Consider the following 19,299-nt stretch of genomic DNA (forward strand, 5'->3'; position numbering starts at 1 on the left):
ATTCAGCAATTCTTATGTTTCTAGGTTCCTGGAAACAGGCCTGTACCTTTACAGGCCTGTGCTGCATCCTACCCGATGTTCCAGTATTCACCGCACGCAGGTGATCCGGTTAGCACGGGCGCAGACCCATGGAAATCGCTCCTGTTATTTGGCGTGTATTGTGCGTAGAATAACACGGTCTTCTGTCCTAATCTTTTGAACTTTGGTGATGTCCTCCCTGATCGGCCTTGATCTTACCAAGTGTCAGCCTTGGCTCAGTGGTAGCACTCCTGTCTAAGTTAGAAAGTTGTGGGTTCAACTTCTACTCCAGAGACATAATCCAGGCCCACACTCCAGTGCAGTGCTGAGGGGGTGCTGCACTGTTGGAGGTGCCGTCATTTGGAAGAGACGTTACGTAGAAACATAGAAGATAGGAGCAGGAGTAGGCCATTCGGCCTCTCGAGCCTGCTCCGCCATTTAATCAGATCATGGCTGATCATCCAAACTCAGTACCCTGTCCCTGCTTTCTCCCCATATCCCTTGATCCCTTTAGTCTCAAGAAATATATCTAACTCCTTCTTGAATATATTTAATGAATTGGCCTCAACTGCCTTCTGTGGTAGAGAATTCCACAGGATCACATCTCAGTCCTGAATGGCTTACCCCTTATCCTTAGACTGTGACCCCTGGTTCTGGACTCCCCGGCCATCGGGAACATCCTTCCTGCATCTAGTCTGTCTAGTCCTGTTAGAATTTTATAAGTTTCAATGAGATCCCCTCTCATTCTTCTAAACTCCAGCAAGTATAAGCCCAATCGACCCAATCTCTCCTCATACATCATTCCTGCCATCCCAGGTATCAGCCTGGTGAATCTTCGCTGCACCCCCTCCATGGCAAGAACATCCTTCCTCAGATAAGGCGACCAAAACTGCACACAATACTCAAGGTGTGGCCTCACCAAGGCCGTGTACAACTGCAGCAAGACATCCTTGCTTCTGTACTCGAATCCTCTCGCTACGAAGGCCAACATACCATTTGCATTCTTAACCGCCTGCTGCACCTGCATGCTTACCTTCAGCGACTGGTGCACAAGGACACCCAGGGCTCGTTGCACTTCCCCTTCTCCCAATCTATTGCCATTCAGATAATAATCTGCCTTCCTGTTTTTGCCACCAAAGTGGATAACCTCGCATTTGTCCACATTATATTGCATCTGCCATGCATCTGCCCAATCACCCAACTTGTCCAAATCATACTGGAGTTTCTCGGCATCCTCCTCACAGCACACACGCCCACCCAGCTTTGTGTCATCTGCAAACTTGGAGATATTACATCTAGTTCCCTCGTCTAGATCATTAATATATATTGTGAATAGCTGTGTTAAACCGAGGTGCAGTCTGTCCTCTCAGGTGGACGTAAAAGATCCTACAGCACAATTGGAAGAAGAGCAGGGGAGTTCTCCCGGTGTCCGAGCCAATATTTATCTTTCAACGGACATCAGTAAAACAGATGATCGAGTCATTATCACATTGCTGTTTGTGGGATCTTGCTGTGTGCAAATTGGTTGCAGTGTTTCCCTACATTACAACAGTGACTACACTTCAAAAGTAAAGCTGTAAAGCACTTTGGTATGTCCTGAGGTCATGAAAGACGTTGTACAAATGGGAGTGTTTTCCTTTAGCGGTTTCCAAATTTCGTCCTACAGAATGATTTATCATAGAATCAGAGAATGGTTACAGCACTGAAGGAGGCCATTCGGCCCATCGAGCCCGTGCCGGCTCTCTGCAAGAGCACTTCAGCTAGTCCCACTCCCCCGCCCTTTCCCCGTAGCCCTGCAATTTTTTTCCCTTCAGGTACTTATCCAATTTCCTTTTGAAAGCCACGACTGAGTCTGCCTCCACCACCCTTGCAGGCAGCGCATTCAGATCCTGAGCACTCCAAAGTTGTTCCTCATGTCACCTTTGGTACTTTTGCCAATCACCTTAAATCTGTGTCCTCTGGTTCTTGACCCTTCCGCCAATGGGAACAGTTTCTCTCTATCTACTCTGTCCAGACCCCTCATGGTTTTGAATACCTCGATCAAATTTTCTTTATTTTTGAAATCCTAGGAAGGAATGAGTTAGAATAGAAGATGGTGTGATGAGACTCAGTGAGGATGCAGGAAGGATGAGAAGCTTGTAGGATGAACAATTTGAAGTATTATCTGAATAGGAAATACACCTTAAGAAACAGATTGAAAACTAACCATTTATTTGTTTCTAAATACTGTACAGTGGAAATTGTACGTCAGTGTTTTCTAACAAAGGCAAACCTTTAGTCAGAATTTTTGATCCAAAAAAAACAGATGTATTTGCCATTTCAAAAGGTCACAAATGATTTGTAAATTAATATTTAACCAGACAGGCAGTGCGACAAAAGTAGGGAGCTGCTGCTTGGGTCTGAGCAGGACTTTCACCAATTAAGACTGAAGGATTTTCGTCCATTATCATTCCCAATCATCAAAAGCAGACTTTCTTGCTAAACTGGTCGTGTGTCCTCTTCTGTTCTGGTAGGTTCCAGAACTGTATTTCCTGAGGAATGAAAGAAATCATAAACAGGCTCGGCACATTAAGAACATAAGAATTTTTAGGAACAGGAAAAGACCATTAGGCACGATAAGCCCATCCCTTTATACTGATCACCTTCCGCCAGCAACCAGCACAACACAAGACTACCTGATTGCCTGGTGGCCAGGAAGACGCAGCATGACTGCAGTGTAAATCTGGGGAAGCGGTGCTCTTGCCGCGCTCCAGACTTGGGGTGAATTTCCACAGGGGTTCTCCCGCCGTAACTTCGGCAGGCGAGCCACAGAAACTTCAAGAAATGGCGCGAATGCAAAGCTATGGCGGACATATATGGGTGATGCTCTGTGGAAATTCAACCCCGGCCTGGTCTGTAGTTTTAAAAGGACCGTGACATAAATCAACCTCACCTCCCTGCCCATCATAACCTTCAATCCCTTGTCTCTCCAGAAACTCGTCCAATTGCCTCTGGAGCCCACTTATACCATCTGCCTCAGTGTTCTTCCCTGGATCCATTCTGCAATTGTATCACCCTTTGGGTGAAAGAGTTCTTTCTTCCACATAAGAGCATAAGAATTAGGAGCAGGAGTCGGCCATTCGGCCCCTCGAGGCTGCTCCGCCATTCAATAAGATCATGGCTGATCTTCGACCTCAACTCCACTTTCCCGCCCGATCTCCATATCCCTTGATTCCCCGAGAGTCCAAAAACTTGCCTGTCTCGGCCTTGAATATACTCAACGACTGAGCATCCACAGCCCTCTGGGGTAGGGAATTTCAAAGACTCACAATCCTCTGAGTGAAGAAATTCCTCCTCATCTCAGTCTTAAATGGCTGATCCTTTACCATGTGACTGTGCCCCCCAGTTCCAGACTCGCCAGTCGGAGGAAACAGCTTCTCAGCATCTAAATTCCAACGACCAGTATATGGTAGCGAACATGTAATAATCATGGTTAGTAGGTAGCTTGTACCAGATAAACTCACCGATTAGAATTACCCTCACCCCAGGGGAGGATTTTCTCTGGGTGGTGTGAAACATAGAAACATAGAAGATAGGAGCAGGAGTAGGCCATTCAGCCCCTCGAGCCTGCTCCGCCATTCAATGAGATCATGGCTGATCATCCAAACTCAGTACCCTGTCCCTGCCTTCTCCCCATATCCCTTGATCCCTTTAGCCTTAAGAAATATATCCAACTCCTCCTTGAATTTATTTAATGAATTGGCCTCAACTGCCTTCTGTGGTAGAGAATTCCACAGGTTCACCACTCTCTGGGTGAAGAAATTCCTCCTCATCTCAGTCCTAAATGGCTTACCCCTTATCCTTAGACTGTGACCCCTGGTTCTGGACTACCCCGCCATCAGGAACACCCTTCCTGCATCTAGTCTGTCTAGTCCTGTCAGTATTTTACTAACAAGACTGGAAGCCCATTCTTTATAAATGGGTTAATGATTTTGTTACACATCGCGCTTTGAGGAAATCTTCCCTCCTCCTGTGTTGAAAATACATTTGTTTGCTGCACTGAAAATCTGCCCGAGCAGGGGGATTCGAGTTGAGCAAATGAACTGTAAAAGCTAATAATTCAGTGTATCACGGGGCTGGTAAAATGCGTTACTTGCTTTTAGCTCTCTGACTGACCAGTACTTCAAAATTAACAATATCAAACCAGAATGAAGTAAAAAAAAACACATGTTAAAAAGCTGAAACAACATAAAAACCCTGGTATTGCAAAAACCGGTCGCTCAGCATCTGAAAGAGAAACGTTTGTTAATGTTTCCGGTGGCACAATATGGTCCTGAGTACCACTGCACACTGACATAAACCGCCTGTAAATACCGCCACTACTTTCAGTCCTACATTTACAAAAGAGCCCTGTGAATAATAGTAATAATTAAAAAACTAAAGGCCCACATTGCAATCAGCAGCGACCGATCTGTGTGTCCATGCGGGGGATGTTTCTTGACGGAAGCCCTCAGCAATTGACTTTAAATAATTTAATTTCCCTCTGCAGGGAAGCACACATTGAACTCCTGAAATCGTAGCTCTGGTCTGCAGTAAAGATGTAATGGGAAAATTTCCTCCGTGCAGCATGCTTAATGAAATCATAAAACTATCCTTTTATAAATGGGTTTAATAATTCATTATACTGAGTGCACAGGGGAATATTTTCCTCTGCGTTCACATTTTTCAATAAAAATTAAAAATAAAATCTTGCCTGTGATTATGAGCCAGATTAATAGAAGCAGCCTCCCCCACTGAGGGCAGGGCTCTTGCTGTTTGCCAGTGATGTTAATACCGGCTGTCAGCTGGGCTGTAACACCATTTGATGTCTTAATGAAGAAAATTAAGAGATGAAGGAGGCTACTGTTGACCCCTCTCCCACCCTGTCTCCCTGCACGTTCATAGATGTGTTAACGTTAAACCTTCTACGCACCCAGCAGAGACAGAATGTGGTTTGTTGCTATTGACAACATATCCTAATGGGGTAATGCTAATTGGTGATGTTGCTCACCTGTACACAAGCCTTAGAGAGGTTAAGGGCTCCTTCGACGGTTCAGCTGGTTCAGTCAATGAGTGCTAAGCCATACACATCAGGAAGATCTAGGGCTGGATTTTCATTGAGGAGGCGGGACTACAACTTTCGGGGTTGTAGTCCCGCCTCCATCGAGTTCTAGCCAACCCACGCGATTTTCACTTGATTGACCTTGTTGACCCCGCCCAGTGGGCTCAGCTGGCCAATTAAGGGCCACCCGGCAACAGGTGACGTCACAGATTGACATTTCATCTGTCAAGAACTTTTGACAGATGAAATATCAGCGTTTCACAGCTGTTTGAAGCCATCAAACACTGATAATCTGTACCCTAAGTTAATTCCTTCCTCTCAGGATGATTTAGCGATCTCCCCGGAACAGAAAGCTGAATGCTGCAATATTTGACAGATCGCGGCCATTCTGCTTTCTGTGCCGGTGAGATGAGGGACACCCAAGACCTGAAGGAAGGAAGGCTGTAAAGCTAAGTAAAACTTCTTTAAACACACCAAACACACTTACCTCTGCACTCATGCACCCATCACTCACTGGACATCTCGACCCCTCCAAGCCCATCAGCCCGACGGCCCGCCTCGCTAACTTGGCGTGGTTTGGAGCCGTCGGGAATCCCACATTTCACCAATGAAAATAGGGATTAGGCTAAAAACTGCCTGTTAACTACCTGTTAGCTCAGCAGCGACGATGGGGCCGATTAACCCAAGGACACTCAGGCTAACTGTAGAAACTACAGCTGGTCTACACAAACTGTAGATTGAACACTGGTACAAAAGCAAAATACTGCAGCTGCTGGAAATCTGAAATAAAAACAGGAAATGCTGGAACTACTCAGCAAGTCAGGCAGCATCTGCGGAGAGAGAAAAAGAGTTAAGTCGCTGACCCATCCCGCCCCCAACCCACCTCCTTTGAAACTGGCATGGAGGCGGGTTGGGGGCGGGATGGGTTCGTGCTCCCCGAATTCGGGATTTTAACCCCCCACACGCCTCCAATCCCACCTCCACGGCTCAATGAAAATCCTGCCCCTAGTGTTCAATCTCCTTCTGCTTTGTACTATCATACCTTTTGTCATTTAATCTCTCCTGCCTTCCGCCCTATCACAGACCTTCCCCTTTTGTTCTTTCCTCCTCTCCCCACTTTCCCTGCCGCGCACTCGCTTAAAATCTGTTACATCTCTAACTTTTCCCAGTTCTGACGAAAGGTCAGCGACTTAACTCTTTTTCTCTCTCCACAGATGCTGCCTGACTTGCTGAGTATTTCCAGCATTTCCTGTTTTTATTTCAGATTTCCAGCATCCGCAGTATTTTGCATTTGTACCAGTGTTCAATCTACAGTTGGTGTAGACCTGCTGTAGTTTCTACAATTAGCCTGAGTGTCCTTGGGTCAATCCGCCCCATCGTCGCTGCTGAGCTGATGGACAGGACTTTAGCAGTACTCCTTGGGTTAAGGAGGAGAACATTAGCAAAGGTTCCTGCTCCTGGTTACTATCATCTACTGACGTGTAGAAGTGCTCTGTGTGAATGTCAGTTAAGGACAGACCAGGCTCAGCCACGATGCCAACTCACGATCCAGGGTCTCTCATGAGGAACAGCTACTTGGGCAAGATATTGGAGAGCAACCAGACCCCGGCATGAGTCAGGACAGAAGCATATAATTGGGATTGTGTCCTTCAAACCCATCTGGTTCACTAATGTCCTTTAGGGAAGGAAATCTGCCATCCTTGCTCGGTCTGGCCTATCTGTAACTCGAGACCCACAGCAATGTGGTTGACTCGTGACAACCCTCTGAAATGGCCCAGCAAGCCACTGAGTTAAGGGCAATTAGGGATGGGCAATAAATGCTGCTGGCTTTGCCAGCGATGCCCAATTCCCGTGAATGAATAAAAAAAAGATATCTGAAACAACATGCCCAATAGATCAGTGCAACTATTGTGATAGGAATAATGATCATCCTATTGAAAATGTGATGGTATTAATGAGGATTCTTATTGTATTATCTGTGTAAGAGAAAGGAGACAGACACCAATAAAAATAATTAGCTCACAGGAAAAACATTACAAGGTCAATATTGTATCTAATACTTAAATGAGTTTTAACGACTTGTAAATGAAAGTGCTCCCTTTCACCTCTTAAATGATTCTTGGATCGCACTCCTGATTATATGGAATTATTGGAAAATACTAAGGTATAAAGAGCAGTAGGAAAATACACTTACAACAAAAAATGCTCAACGTCATTGTTAGCAAATATATTGTGGTCGCATTGTGCCAGCATCTTGAGAAATGCTAAAACTTTGATGCACAAGAATATATATATTTTTTAAGAGTTTACAGCATTTTTTGTGTAGAACTCCAGAACTGTGATAAAGCCAGTCCAACAAGAGGGGATCATCCCTGCTCTGTTCGTTCACAGCTCTTCACTGCCAGCCCCAGCTTCAGTAACTATTGGATGGCTGCTGCTTTGTTCCAGGAGCTGATTCGATGCTGCTGGTTAGGCCACAACTGGAGTATTGCGTCCAGTTCTGGTCACCACACTTTAGGAAGGATGTGAAGGCCCTTGAGAGGGTGCAGAGGAGATTTACCAGAATGGTTCCGGGGATGGGGGATCTTAGCTACAAGGACAGGTTGGAGAAGCTGGATTTGTTTTCATTGGAGCAAAGGAGGTTGAGGGGTGATTTGATAGAGGTACATAGATACATAGATACATAGAAGATAGGAGCAGGAGTAGGCCATTCGGCCCTTCGTGCCTGCTCCGCCATTCGATGAGATCATGGCTGATCCTTTAATTCAGTATCCCGTCCCCGCCTTCTCTCCGTAACCCTTAACCCCTTTTGCCCGTAGAAATATATCTAATTCCCTCTTAAATATATTTAATGAGCTGGCGTACACTGCCCTCTGTGGCAATGAGTTCCACAGGTTCACCACTCTCTGAGTGAAGAAATTCCCCCTCATCTCTGTCCTAAATGGTTTAGCCCTTATCCTTAAATTATGTCCTCTAGTTCTGTTCTCACCCGCCAAGGGAAACATTCCTTCTGCATCCAGTCTGTCTAGACCTGTCAGAATTTTATACACTTCTATGAGGTCCCCTCTCAATCTTCTAAACTCCAGTGTGTACATCCCTAAACTACATAGTCTCTCCTCATAGGTCATTCCCGCCATTCCTGGTATCAGCCTGGTGAATCGCCGCTGCACCCCCTCCATGGCAAGAACATCCTTCCTCAGATGAGGCGACCAAAACTGTACACAGTACTCGAGGTGTGGTCTCACCAGTGCCCTGTACAGCTGCAGCAAGGTATCCCTGTTCCTGTATTCTAACCCTTTTGCTATGAAGGCCAGCATACCGTTTGCCTTCTTGACCGCCTGTTGCACCTGCATGCTCGCCTTCAGTGACTGGTGTACAAGAACACCCAGGTCTCTCTGTACTTCCCCCTCTCCCAATCTATTGCCATTTAAATAATAATTTGCCCTCCCGTTCCTGCACCCAAGGTGGATAACTTCGCACTTGTCCACATTATAGTGCATCTGCCATTTATCCGCCCAATCGCCCAGTCTGTCCAAATCGCTCTGGAGCTTCCTGGTCTCTTCCTCTGAGCCCACCCCCCCTCCTAGTTTAGTGTCGTCTGCAAATTTGGAAATGCTGCATCCGACTCCCTGATCCAGGTCATTAATGTAAATTGTGAACAGCTGGGGGCCCAGGACAGATCCCTGTGGTACCCCACTTGTTACTGCCTGCCATTCAGAAAATGAGCCGTTTATTCCAACTCTCTGTTTTCTATCTGACAGCCAGTTCCCTATCCACGCCAAAACTTTCCCCTTTATCCCATGAGCCTCAATTTTCCATGCTAATCTTTTATGTGGGACCTTATCGAAGGCCTTTTGGAAGTCCAGGTACACCACATCTACTGGCTCTCCCCCATCTATTCTACCAGTTACTCCCTCAAAAAATTCCAATAGATTAGTCAAGCACGATTTACCCTTTGTAAATCCATGTTGACTCTGTCCTATCCTGTCCCCATTTGCTAAGTGCTCCGCTATTTCATCCTTAATGATGGACTCCAGCATTTTGCCCACAACTGATGTAAGGCTTACAGGTCTGTAATTACCTGCTTTTTCCCTACCCCCCTTTTTGAATAGTGGGGTAACGTTAGCTACCCTCCAATCCATCGGCACTGTTCCCGAGTCTAATGAATTCTGAAAAATCATCCTTAGTGCATCCGCTATCTCTAGGGCCACCTCCTTCAGTACCCTAGGATGCATGTTATCAGGCCCTGGGGATTTGTCCACCTTCAATCCCTTTAGCTTCCTTAACACCATATCCTTAGAGATATTGATTTGCGTCAGTTCCTCCTTTGCCAATGTCCCTATTTTTCCCGATATCCCAGGGAGGTTTTTTGTGTCTTCCTTCGTAAAGACGGACCCAAAGTATGCATTTAGTTGATCTGCCATTTCCTTATTTCCCATTATATATTCCCCCGTATCTGACTGCAATGGACCAACTTTGGTTTTCACCAGTCTTTTCCTTTTGATATATTTATAAAAGCTTTTGGAGTTAGTTTTTATATTTTCCGCCAGCTTGTTTTCGTAAGCTATTTTGCCCCTCTTGATCATGCCCTTTGCCCTCCTTTGCTCTATCTTAAACTGTTCCCAATCTTCCGCTCTGGCGCTTTTTTTGGCTATTTTATACGCCCTATCTTTGGATTTTATGCTGTCTCTAATTTCCCCTGTTATCCACGGTTGAGTCACCTTTTTAGATTTCCTTTTATGCCAGATTGGTATAAACAATTTTTGCAATTTTGTCATTCTATCTTTAAATGTTTGCCATTGTTTATCTACCTCCAGTCCTCCCAGGAACGTTGTCCAATCAGACCTACTCAGTTCCCGTCTCATGGCATCATAATTCCCCTTGTTTAAATTCAGGACCTTAGTCTCGGAGTCAATTTCTTCGCTCTCCATTTCGAGTGAGAAATCGATCATGTTATGATCGCTCTGACCCAAGGGTCCCCGTACAACAAGATTACTGATTAGTCCCTTCTCATTGCACAGTACCCAGTCCAATATAGCCTGTTCCCGAGTTGGTTCCTCGACATATTGATCCAGATAACCATCCCTTAAACACTCAAGGAATTCCTCCTCCTCATTATTTTTACTGATTAGGCTAGTCCAATCTATATGTAAGTTAAAGTCACCTATGATGACAGCTGTGCTCTTATTGCACGCTTCTCTAATTTCCCTCGTGATGCCCTCCCTAACCTCTATTTTACTATTTGGAGGCCTATATACCACTCCTATTAATGTTTTTCGCCCCTCGCTATTTCTTAGCTCCACCCATATAGATTCTGTATTAACTGAGTTAATATCCTTCTTTTCAATTGCATTTATCCCCTCTTTTACTAGCAATGCTACCCCTCCTCCCTTTCTTTTTTGTCGATCCTTCCTAAATACTGAATACCCCTGTATGTTAAGCTCCCAGCCCTGCTCACCCTGCAACCATGTTTCCGTAATCCCAATTAGATCATAATTATTAACCTCTATTTCCACAGCTAATTCATCTACCTTGTTCCTGATGCTTCTCGCATTAAGGTATAAAACCCTCAGGCTTTTTTTATGCTCACATTTTTTATGAATTAGTTTGGCCCTTTGTTTTTTGTTCCTCACCCTTTTACCATTTATTTCTGTCTGCCTTTCACTTTCCTCTATTTCACTACATAGGTTTCTAGCCCCCTGCCATACTAGTTTAAATGCTCCCGAACTGCTTTATCAAAAATTATGTGTACAAGATTATGACGAGTTTGGATAGGCTAGATGGGGAAAGACTGTTCCCGCTAGTTGATGGCACAATTTAAGTTTTGGGCAAGAGATACAGGGGGGATGTGAGAGAAAACTTTTTTACGCAGCGAGTGGTGAGGACCTGGAACTCGCTGCCGACGGAAGTGGTGGAAGCGGAGACACTCAATGTTTTCAAGGGGAGGCTGGATAGGCACTTGAGGGAAATAAACTTGCAGGGCTACGGGGATAGAGCGGGGGAATGGGACTGACTGGATTGCTCTACAGAGAGCTGGCACGGACTCGATGGGCCAAATGGCCTCCTTCTGTGCCGTTATGACTCTATGACTCGAAGTGGGAATTTTCAGTCTTGCAATAGTCTTTGCCAAAACTGGAATTCCCATCATCAACAACAACTTGTATTTATATAGTGCCCTTAATGTAGTAAAACGTCCCAAAGGTGCTTCACAGGAGCGTTATCAAATCAAAACTTGACACCGAGCCACATAAGGACAAGTGACCAAAAGTTTTGTTTGGTGGGGCGGCCACTCTGGAATGAAACAACAGCTTCAGATAGGAAGTGGTGTAGGAACAGGCGGTTCAGAACACATCTACAGACTGAGCACGGAATCTAGCTGGGTACATCAGTGCAGCACCTAGGGAGTGCTGCATTGTTGAAGGTGCTGTCTTTCGGGTATATACCAAAGTCGTGCCCACCCGCTCAGGCCGTCATTTCTCGCGGCAGTTCAGGATAAATTGTCGGCAGTTTTGTGTGTATATTTACTGGGCTGAGACTGCCTGAGCACATTCCATTCACTATGAAAGAAACCTTTATCCCATTAACCTGGGCTAGATTCAAACCGGGTTCCAAGATGGATGAACAGTGTTTCGATCTATCGTGTTAACCAGTTACCCACACAGGTTATCTCTTAAATCATAAAACTCTGACTATATTTTTCTGATTACAGACTGTATACCTGTACATTTATTTACAGCATTCAAGTAAGAAAGAAGCTGGATAGTTGTACAAGTGCATTTGACAAGGTGCCACACAAAAGATTATTGCTTAAGATAAAAAAATCACGGGATTGGGGGTAATATTCTGGCATGGATAGAGGATTGGCTATCTAACAGAAGGCAGAGAGTTGGGATAAATGGTTCATTCTCAGACTGGCAATCAGTAACTAGTGGTGTTCCGCAGGGGTCAGTGCTGGGTCTCCAACTCTTTACAATCTATATTAACGATTTGGAGGAGGGGACCGAGTGTAACATATCAAAGTTTGCAGATGATACTAAGATGGGAGGGAAAGTAGTGAGTGAGGAGGACATAAAAAACCTGCAAGGGGACATAGGCAGGCTAAGTAAGTGGGCAGAGATTTGGCAGATGGAATACAATACTGGAAAGTGTGAGGTTATGCACTTTGGCAGGAAAAATCGTAGAGCAAGTCTTAATGGCAAGAAACTGGAAAGTACTGAAGTACAAAGGGATCTGGGGGTCCTGGTGCACGAAACTCAAAAGGTTAGTATGCAGGTGCAGCAAGTGATTAAGAAGGCCAATGGAATGTTGGCTTTCATTGCTAGGGGGATAGAATATAAAAATAGTGAGGTATTGCTTCAGTTGTACAAGGTATTGGTGAGACCGCACCTGGAATACTGCATACAGTTTTGGTGTCCATACTTAAGAAAAGACATACTTGCTCTCGAGTCAGTACAAAGAAGGTTCACTCGGTTAATCCCGGGGATGAGGGGATGGACATATGAGGAGAGGTTGAGTAGATTGGGACTCTACTCATTGGAGTTCAGAAGAATGAGAGGCGATCTTATTGAAACATATAAGATTGTGAAGGGGTTGGATCGGGTGGATGCGGGGAGGATGTTCCCGATGATGGGTGAAACTAGAACTAGGGGGCATAGTCTTAGAATAAGGGGCTGCTCTTTCAAAACTGAGATGAGGAGGAACTACTTCACTCAGAGGGTGGTAGGTCCATGGAATATGCTGCCCCAAAAAGCTGTAGAAGCTACATCATTACATAAATTTAAAACAGGAATAGACAGTTTCCTAGAAGTAAAGGGAATTAAGGCTTATGGGGAGCGGGCAGGAATTTGGACATGAGTCTAGGTTCGGATCGGACATGGCCCTGTGGGTAGCGGAGCAGGCCCAGGGGCCGTGTAGCCTGATCCTGCTCCTATTTCGTGTGTCTAATTCTGTTAGATTCAGGAGATGGTTCTGTGATAGTAGATTGGCGGTTAGGATCAGATCAGCCATGATCTTATTGAATGGCGGAGCAGGCTCGAGGGGCCGATTGGCCTACTCCTGCTCCTATTTCTTATGTTCTTATGTTCTTATACTAGTAATTACCGTTCTGCACTGGGTTTTTACTGGAAATTCATTGTGGCCAAATAGCTTTGAGGAAGCATTTAGCTGCAGTGGAATTCAGGAAATTTAATGACATTTTTGCCATTTGTTCAAAAAAATTACATCCATAAAAGTTGCACTCGACTACAGGCCACCCAAGAAAAAAGAAAGGACTTTTATTCATACATGGGCATCCTAACCAAAGAATTGTTTTTGAAGTAGTTATTATTGTCATGTGTATAAATGCAGCAGCCAATTTACTCATACACAGCAATGACCATGAATCTGTTTTGGTGGTGCTGATGGAGATGAGTGTTGGCTCGGACACAAGGAAAATGCACTGCTCTTATTTAAATAGTGCCACGGGATCTTTTATATCAACTGAACCACTAGAACGGGCAGACATGGCCTCGGTTTAATGTGTCATCCAAAAGGCAGCACCTCCGACAATAGACTGAAGTACCTGCGTAGATTGCAGGGCTGATTTTCCTCTTCTTTGTGCCTGGGGAATGCTTATTTCCTGTGAGGAAAAGGGGCGGGAAACCCATGATGTCAGGTCTCCAGCTCCTTTGCATTGCCTGGATACATCCGGGGGTTCCCCAAAGCAAAGCAGATGCAAGCATGGTAATACAACACTAATGAAGCGGGAATTACATCATGATGCTGCCTCCCTCTAAGCTGCGTGGCCGTCTGCTGGTCCTGGGACCGACTTTTCCAATGTGAAATTTCGCACATGCACAAAACTTTGCAGGGCTGCGCAGCCCGTTAAAGGGACCGCGCACCCACATTTAAAATTAGGGGGAACATTGTTCCCTACCTCATTTTCCTAGGACTCTGCTTGCCGCCTTACTCCTCGTGACCAGCCCAGTCAGATTGAAGGATCTGAAGGGCTTGGGTGCAAGGTTTAGGGCACAGCACAAGGTAAGCTAATACGACAGCAAAATACTGCGGATGCTGGAAATCTGAAATAACAACAGCAGGTCAGGCAGCATCTGTGGAGAGAGAAACAGGGCAGGATTTTTATTGGGCCGTGGAGGCGGGATTGGAGGAGTGTGGGGGGTTAAAATCCCGAAATCGGGGGGCACAAACCCGTCCCGCCCCCAACCCGCCTCCATGCCAGTTTCAAAGGAGGCGGATACCTGACCCGCGCTGGGACCCGCCTCCCCGAGGCGGGAAGGGGATTAGTGCCAATTAACTGCCTGTTAACAGGTAGTTAACAAGCAGTTTTTAGCCTAATCCCTATTTTCATTGGTGAAATGTGGGATTCCCGACGGCTCCAAACCACGCCAAGTTAGCGAGGCGGGCCGTCGGGATGAAGGGTTCGAGATTTCTGGTGTTCAGGTGAGTGATGGGTGCATGAGTGCAGAGGTAAGTGCGTTTGGTGTGTTTAAAGTGTTTAAAGAAGTTTTACTTACCTTTACAGCCTTCCTTCCTTCAGGTCTCGGGAGTCACTCATCTCACCGGCACAGAAAGCAGATTGGCCGCAATCTGTCAAAAATTGCATTATTCAGCTTTCTGTTCCGGAGAGATCTCTAAATCATCCCAGAGATGTCGGGGAACATAGGGTCTGATGAAAGGGAGGAACTGAAAGAAATCAGTATTTGTAGGGAAATGGTGTTAGGGAAATTGATGGGATTGAAGGCCGATAAATCCCCAGGGCCTGATAATCTACATCCTAGGGTACTTAAGGAAGTGGGCCTAGAAATAGTTGATGCTTTGCTGATCATCTTCCAGCATTCGATGGAATCTGGAACAGTACCCATGGATTAGAGGGTAGCTAATGTTACCCCACTATTCAAAAAAGGTGGTAGAGAGAAAACAGGGAATTACAGACCGGTAAGCCTGACATAGGTAGTGGGGAAAATGCTGGAGTCCATTATAAAAGATGTAATCGCAGAGCACTTGGAAAACTGACAGAATCGGACAAAGTCAACATGGATTTACAAAAGGTAAATCGTGCTTGACTAATCTACTGGCATTTTTTGAGGATGTAACTGGTAGAATAGATAAGGGAGAACCAGTGGATGTGGTGTATTTGGACTTTCAGAAGGCTTTTGATAAGGTCCCGCATAAGAGATTAGCGTGTAAAGTTAAGGCACATGGGATTGGGGGCAAGGTATTGACTGGGATAGAGAACTGGTTGGCAGACAGAATGCAAAGAGTTGGAATAAACGGGTCTTTTTCCGAGTGGCAAGCAGTGACTACTGGGGTACCGCAGGGATCGGTCCTTGGGCCCCAGCTATTCACAATATATATTAATGATCTAGACAAGGGAACTAGATGTAATATCTCCAAGTTTGCAGACGACACAAAGCTGGGTGGGCGTGTGTGCTGTGAGGAGGATGCCGAGAAACTCCAGGATGATTTGGACAGGTTGGGTGATTGGGCAAAAGTATAGCAGATACAATATAACATGGATAAATGGCAATAGATTGGGAGAAGGGGAAGTTCAACGAGACCTGGGTGTCCTTGTGCACCAGTCGCTGAAGGTAAGCATGCAGGTGCAGCAGGCGGTTAAGAAGGCAAATGGCATGTTGGCCTTCATAGCGAGAGGGTTCGAGTACAGGAACAAGGATGTCTTGCTGCAGTTGTACAGGGCCTTGGTGAGACCACATCTTGAGTATTGTGTGCAGTTTTGGTCGCCTTATCTGTGGAAGGATGTTCTTGCCATGGAAGGAGTTCAGCGAAGATTCACCAGGCTGATACCTGGGATGGCAGGAATGACGTATGAGGAGAGATTGGGTCGATTGGGCTTGTACTCGCTGGAGTTTAGAAGAATGAGAGGGGATCTCATTGAAACTTATAAAATTCTGACAGGACTGGACAGACTAGATGCAGGTAGGATGTTCCCGATGGTCGGGGAGTCGAGAACCAGGGGTCACAGTCTAAGGATAAGGGGTAGGCCATTTAGGACAGAAATGAGGAGGAATTTCTTCACCCAGAGAGTGGTGAACCTGTGGAATTCTCTGCCACAGAAGACAGTTGAGGCCAATTTATTAAATATATTCAAGAAGGAGTTGGATATATTTCTTAAGGCTAAAGGGATCAAGGGGTATGGGGAGAAGGCAGGGACAGGGTACTGAATTTGGATGATCAGCCATGATCGCATTGAATGGTGGAGCAGGCTCGAGGGGCCAAATGGCCTACTCCTGCTCCTATCTTCTATGTTTCTATGTTTCTGAGAGGAAGGAATTAACTTGGAGTACAGATTGTCAGTATTTGACAACTTCAAACAGCTGTCAAATGCTGATATTTCATCTGTCAAAAGGTCGAACCCTTTGTCAGAACTGGAAAAGGTATGGGAAGAGAGATTTTTAAGCAGGGGCAGGGAGGAGGGGAGGAAAGAACAAAGGGAAGGTCTGTGACAGGATGGAAGGCAGGAGAGATTGACTGACAAAAGGGATGATGGTGCGAGGCAAAAGGAGGGGTAATGGGACAAGTTAACAAACAAAAGATGGCTCTAGATGAGGTGTGAATGATGATAACAGCACCATTAACAGCTACCATGTGAGGAAACAAGAGGAAAAAAAATATAAAGAAATACAGGGGCCAATTTATAGTCTGAAATTGTTGAACTCGATGTTAAGTGCAGAAGGCTGTAAAATGCCTAATAGAAAGATGAGGTGCTGTTCCTCGAGCTTACTTTGAGCTTCGTTCGAACAGTGTAAGAGGCCGAGGACAGAGAGGTCAGAGTGGGAGTGGAGGGGAGAATTAAAGTGACAGGCGACCAGAAGCTCAGGGTCACACTTGCGGACTGAACAGAGGTGTTCCGCAAAGCGGTCACCCAATCTGCATTTGGTCTCCCCAATGTTGAGGAGACCGCATCAAGGTAAGCGTCTTGTTTTCACAGGGCTAAGCAGGACGGACATAGAATGCGGAGGCCTTCTGTCTGCTAGAAGGCCCTGAAAGTACCAGCCATTCCCCTTCCATTTCCGTGCACAAGCCCCCGTCAGGAGTCAAGCCTGAAATATAGGTGGGTTCAGGTCAGGTCAAGTCAAGTAGAACACACTTGGGGTGCACTTCATCTGACTTGCACCCAGGTGGGTGGAAGAGGGAGAAGGAAAATCAGCCCTTGCGTGCTCAAGTCCTGGAGTGGAGCATGAATCAACAACCTTCTGATTAAGAAGCAAAAGTGCTACCAACTGAGCCAAGCTCACATTAGCGAGTTTGAAATGCAAAAAGTTTATACAGCTTACGGTCACTGATATATTTCCATATTCATACCTTAGTTATTCATTTATTCAATAGCAGTTTCACCCCCACTTTATAGGTTTTTAAGGTTCTTAATAACCTTCTTAATAATCATGATAGATCAGTACTTAAACCAGTCTCTGTAGCTCTGTGTTACATGCAAGTCTTACCATCCTGTGGCTTTTCTTCCTCACAGTGACGACCTTCATGGGTTATTGGGCAACGACAGTGAAAGGTCTGAGAACCGTTTGTTTCATCAGTTACCTCCTGACAAATTCCACTATTTTCACATGGATTATTGAGACAAGGGCCAGCTACACAAGAACAGAAACGAATAGCATAAAAATGTGCTCACAAAAGTGTATTTGCATCTTTTTCTTTCTCTCCTAGCAGCAGACTATCATTTGCTGTTTTAACGGGCACCATAGGCTAAAGGTTCTAATAACTGACAATTGTTTTAAGAACCTTAAAAACTCGTTAACATTTCTAGGGTAATTTTCGCAAGTTCACCTGACAGGAACACAATTTAGCACACGCTGCCCATCATTTTCCTTCCCTTTTAGGTTCAGTCAGTTCACATTCTGTTCACGCAGTACTTCATCAATTGGTATTTTAGACACATATATTGAGTGGGTTGGCAAAGTGAAACATGCTCATGTGCCACTGTCCATGGATGGGTCGGAGTGGATTACTGGTTGAGGCTCTGCAGGAGTGACAACTGAGCAGAGTGACTGAGCATCCTGCCTGGATTAGGTTGAGGTTTTGTTTAGGACGCTGCTCTTCCGTTGCTCTGCCTGTGTGATTAGCCTCTCTTGACTGATACTTCTCCAGTTCCATGTAGATTGGCTTATATCCCACAGCTTTATCCATGCATGTTCATGGAACAACTGCAATTCGCCACACCATTGGGATCAATCTTCTTGTTGCTAAAAGCAAGAGCTAATTTTCAGACCACAGGTGTTTCTTGATGTCTGGTTCACTAAACAAGGGCTGGATCTGGGGGATTATGCCACCAGTCAGGGTTTTTGTGGTCTTCTGAATTGCTGCCCAGAATGTTTGGATGCTGCGGTATAACCGAAATGTATATACATCAGCGCCCTATTACCCACAGCCTCTCCAACATTCCACCCCTGTTGTTTTTTTTACAATATAAGGTGGGCATGGTATGTTCAATGGATGATTTTTGAAATGGCCTGTCTGCTGCATGAGGAGGTTGTGAGCACTTGGCTCTATAGGGCAGATATTCCACTGATTGCGCTTGGGCATAAAGGACAGCCTGTGGCAGGGCATAGAGGAAAATTGGGCAGTGAGAATTGCACGCCCATAACGGGCAGGCTTGTTTATACATAAGAACATAAGAATTAGGAGCAAGAGTCGGCCATACGGCCCCTCGAGCCTGCTCCGCCATTCAATAACATCATGGCTGATCTTTGACCTCAACTCCACTTTCCTGCCCTATCCCCATATTCCTCTGGAGTCCAAAAATCTATCGATCTCAGCCTTGAATATACAGGAAACTCTTTTTTATCCGGCACCGACGGGACCGCCGTGGTGCCGGTTTATCAAAAAGTCCGGATTACAGAGAGTTATAGTTAAAAGGTACGAGAGCTCCGTACACAGCAACAAATCCAGGCTTCCCTGTTGCTTAGCAACAGGTGCAAGAAGCCCGGTCACAGACCAAGCGTCCCTGTTGCTTAGCAACAAGTGCAGGAACCTCCGATTACACAGCCAAGAATCAAGAAACGGCCACTAATATGAAGAAAAACTTACCTGAACCTACTCCTGAATTTTGCCGGTTAACTGAGATTTCCGGTTGTTTGGGTGCCGGTAAATCGAGAGTTTCCTGTACTCAACACTGAGCATCCACAGCACTTTGGGGTAAAGAATTCCAAAGATTCACAACCTTCTGAGTG

At 45.4% G+C, this 19,299-nt stretch overlaps 1 protein-coding gene across 2 annotated transcripts in view; it reads right to left on the bottom strand.

Annotated features, from left to right (window-relative positions):
• Nucleotides 1–2,212: 2,212 nt before the first annotated feature.
• Nucleotides 2,213–19,299, bottom strand: part of LOC147115444 (IgGFc-binding protein-like) — a 169,140-nt gene continuing 152,053 nt past the window's right edge. The window contains exons 43-44 of one of the 2 annotated variants that reach the window (XM_085989697.1): nt 17,557–17,700; nt 2,213–2,549 (exon numbers count right to left, since the gene is read on the bottom strand). In XM_085989697.1, the coding sequence (XP_085845823.1) occupies nt 2,497–2,549; nt 17,557–17,700 (197 nt within the window). In that variant the 3' untranslated portion in view covers nt 2,213–2,496. The remainder of the gene's footprint in view (nt 2,550–17,556; nt 17,701–19,299) is intronic. The other variant, XM_085989698.1, reaches the window with a different exon arrangement.

Source organism: Somniosus microcephalus, chromosome 6 (genome assembly GCF_052327205.1).
Source record: "Somniosus microcephalus isolate GS21.2 chromosome 6, FLI_Smic_1.0, whole genome shotgun sequence".
NCBI lineage: Eukaryota > Metazoa > Chordata > Chondrichthyes > Squaliformes > Somniosidae > Somniosus > Somniosus microcephalus.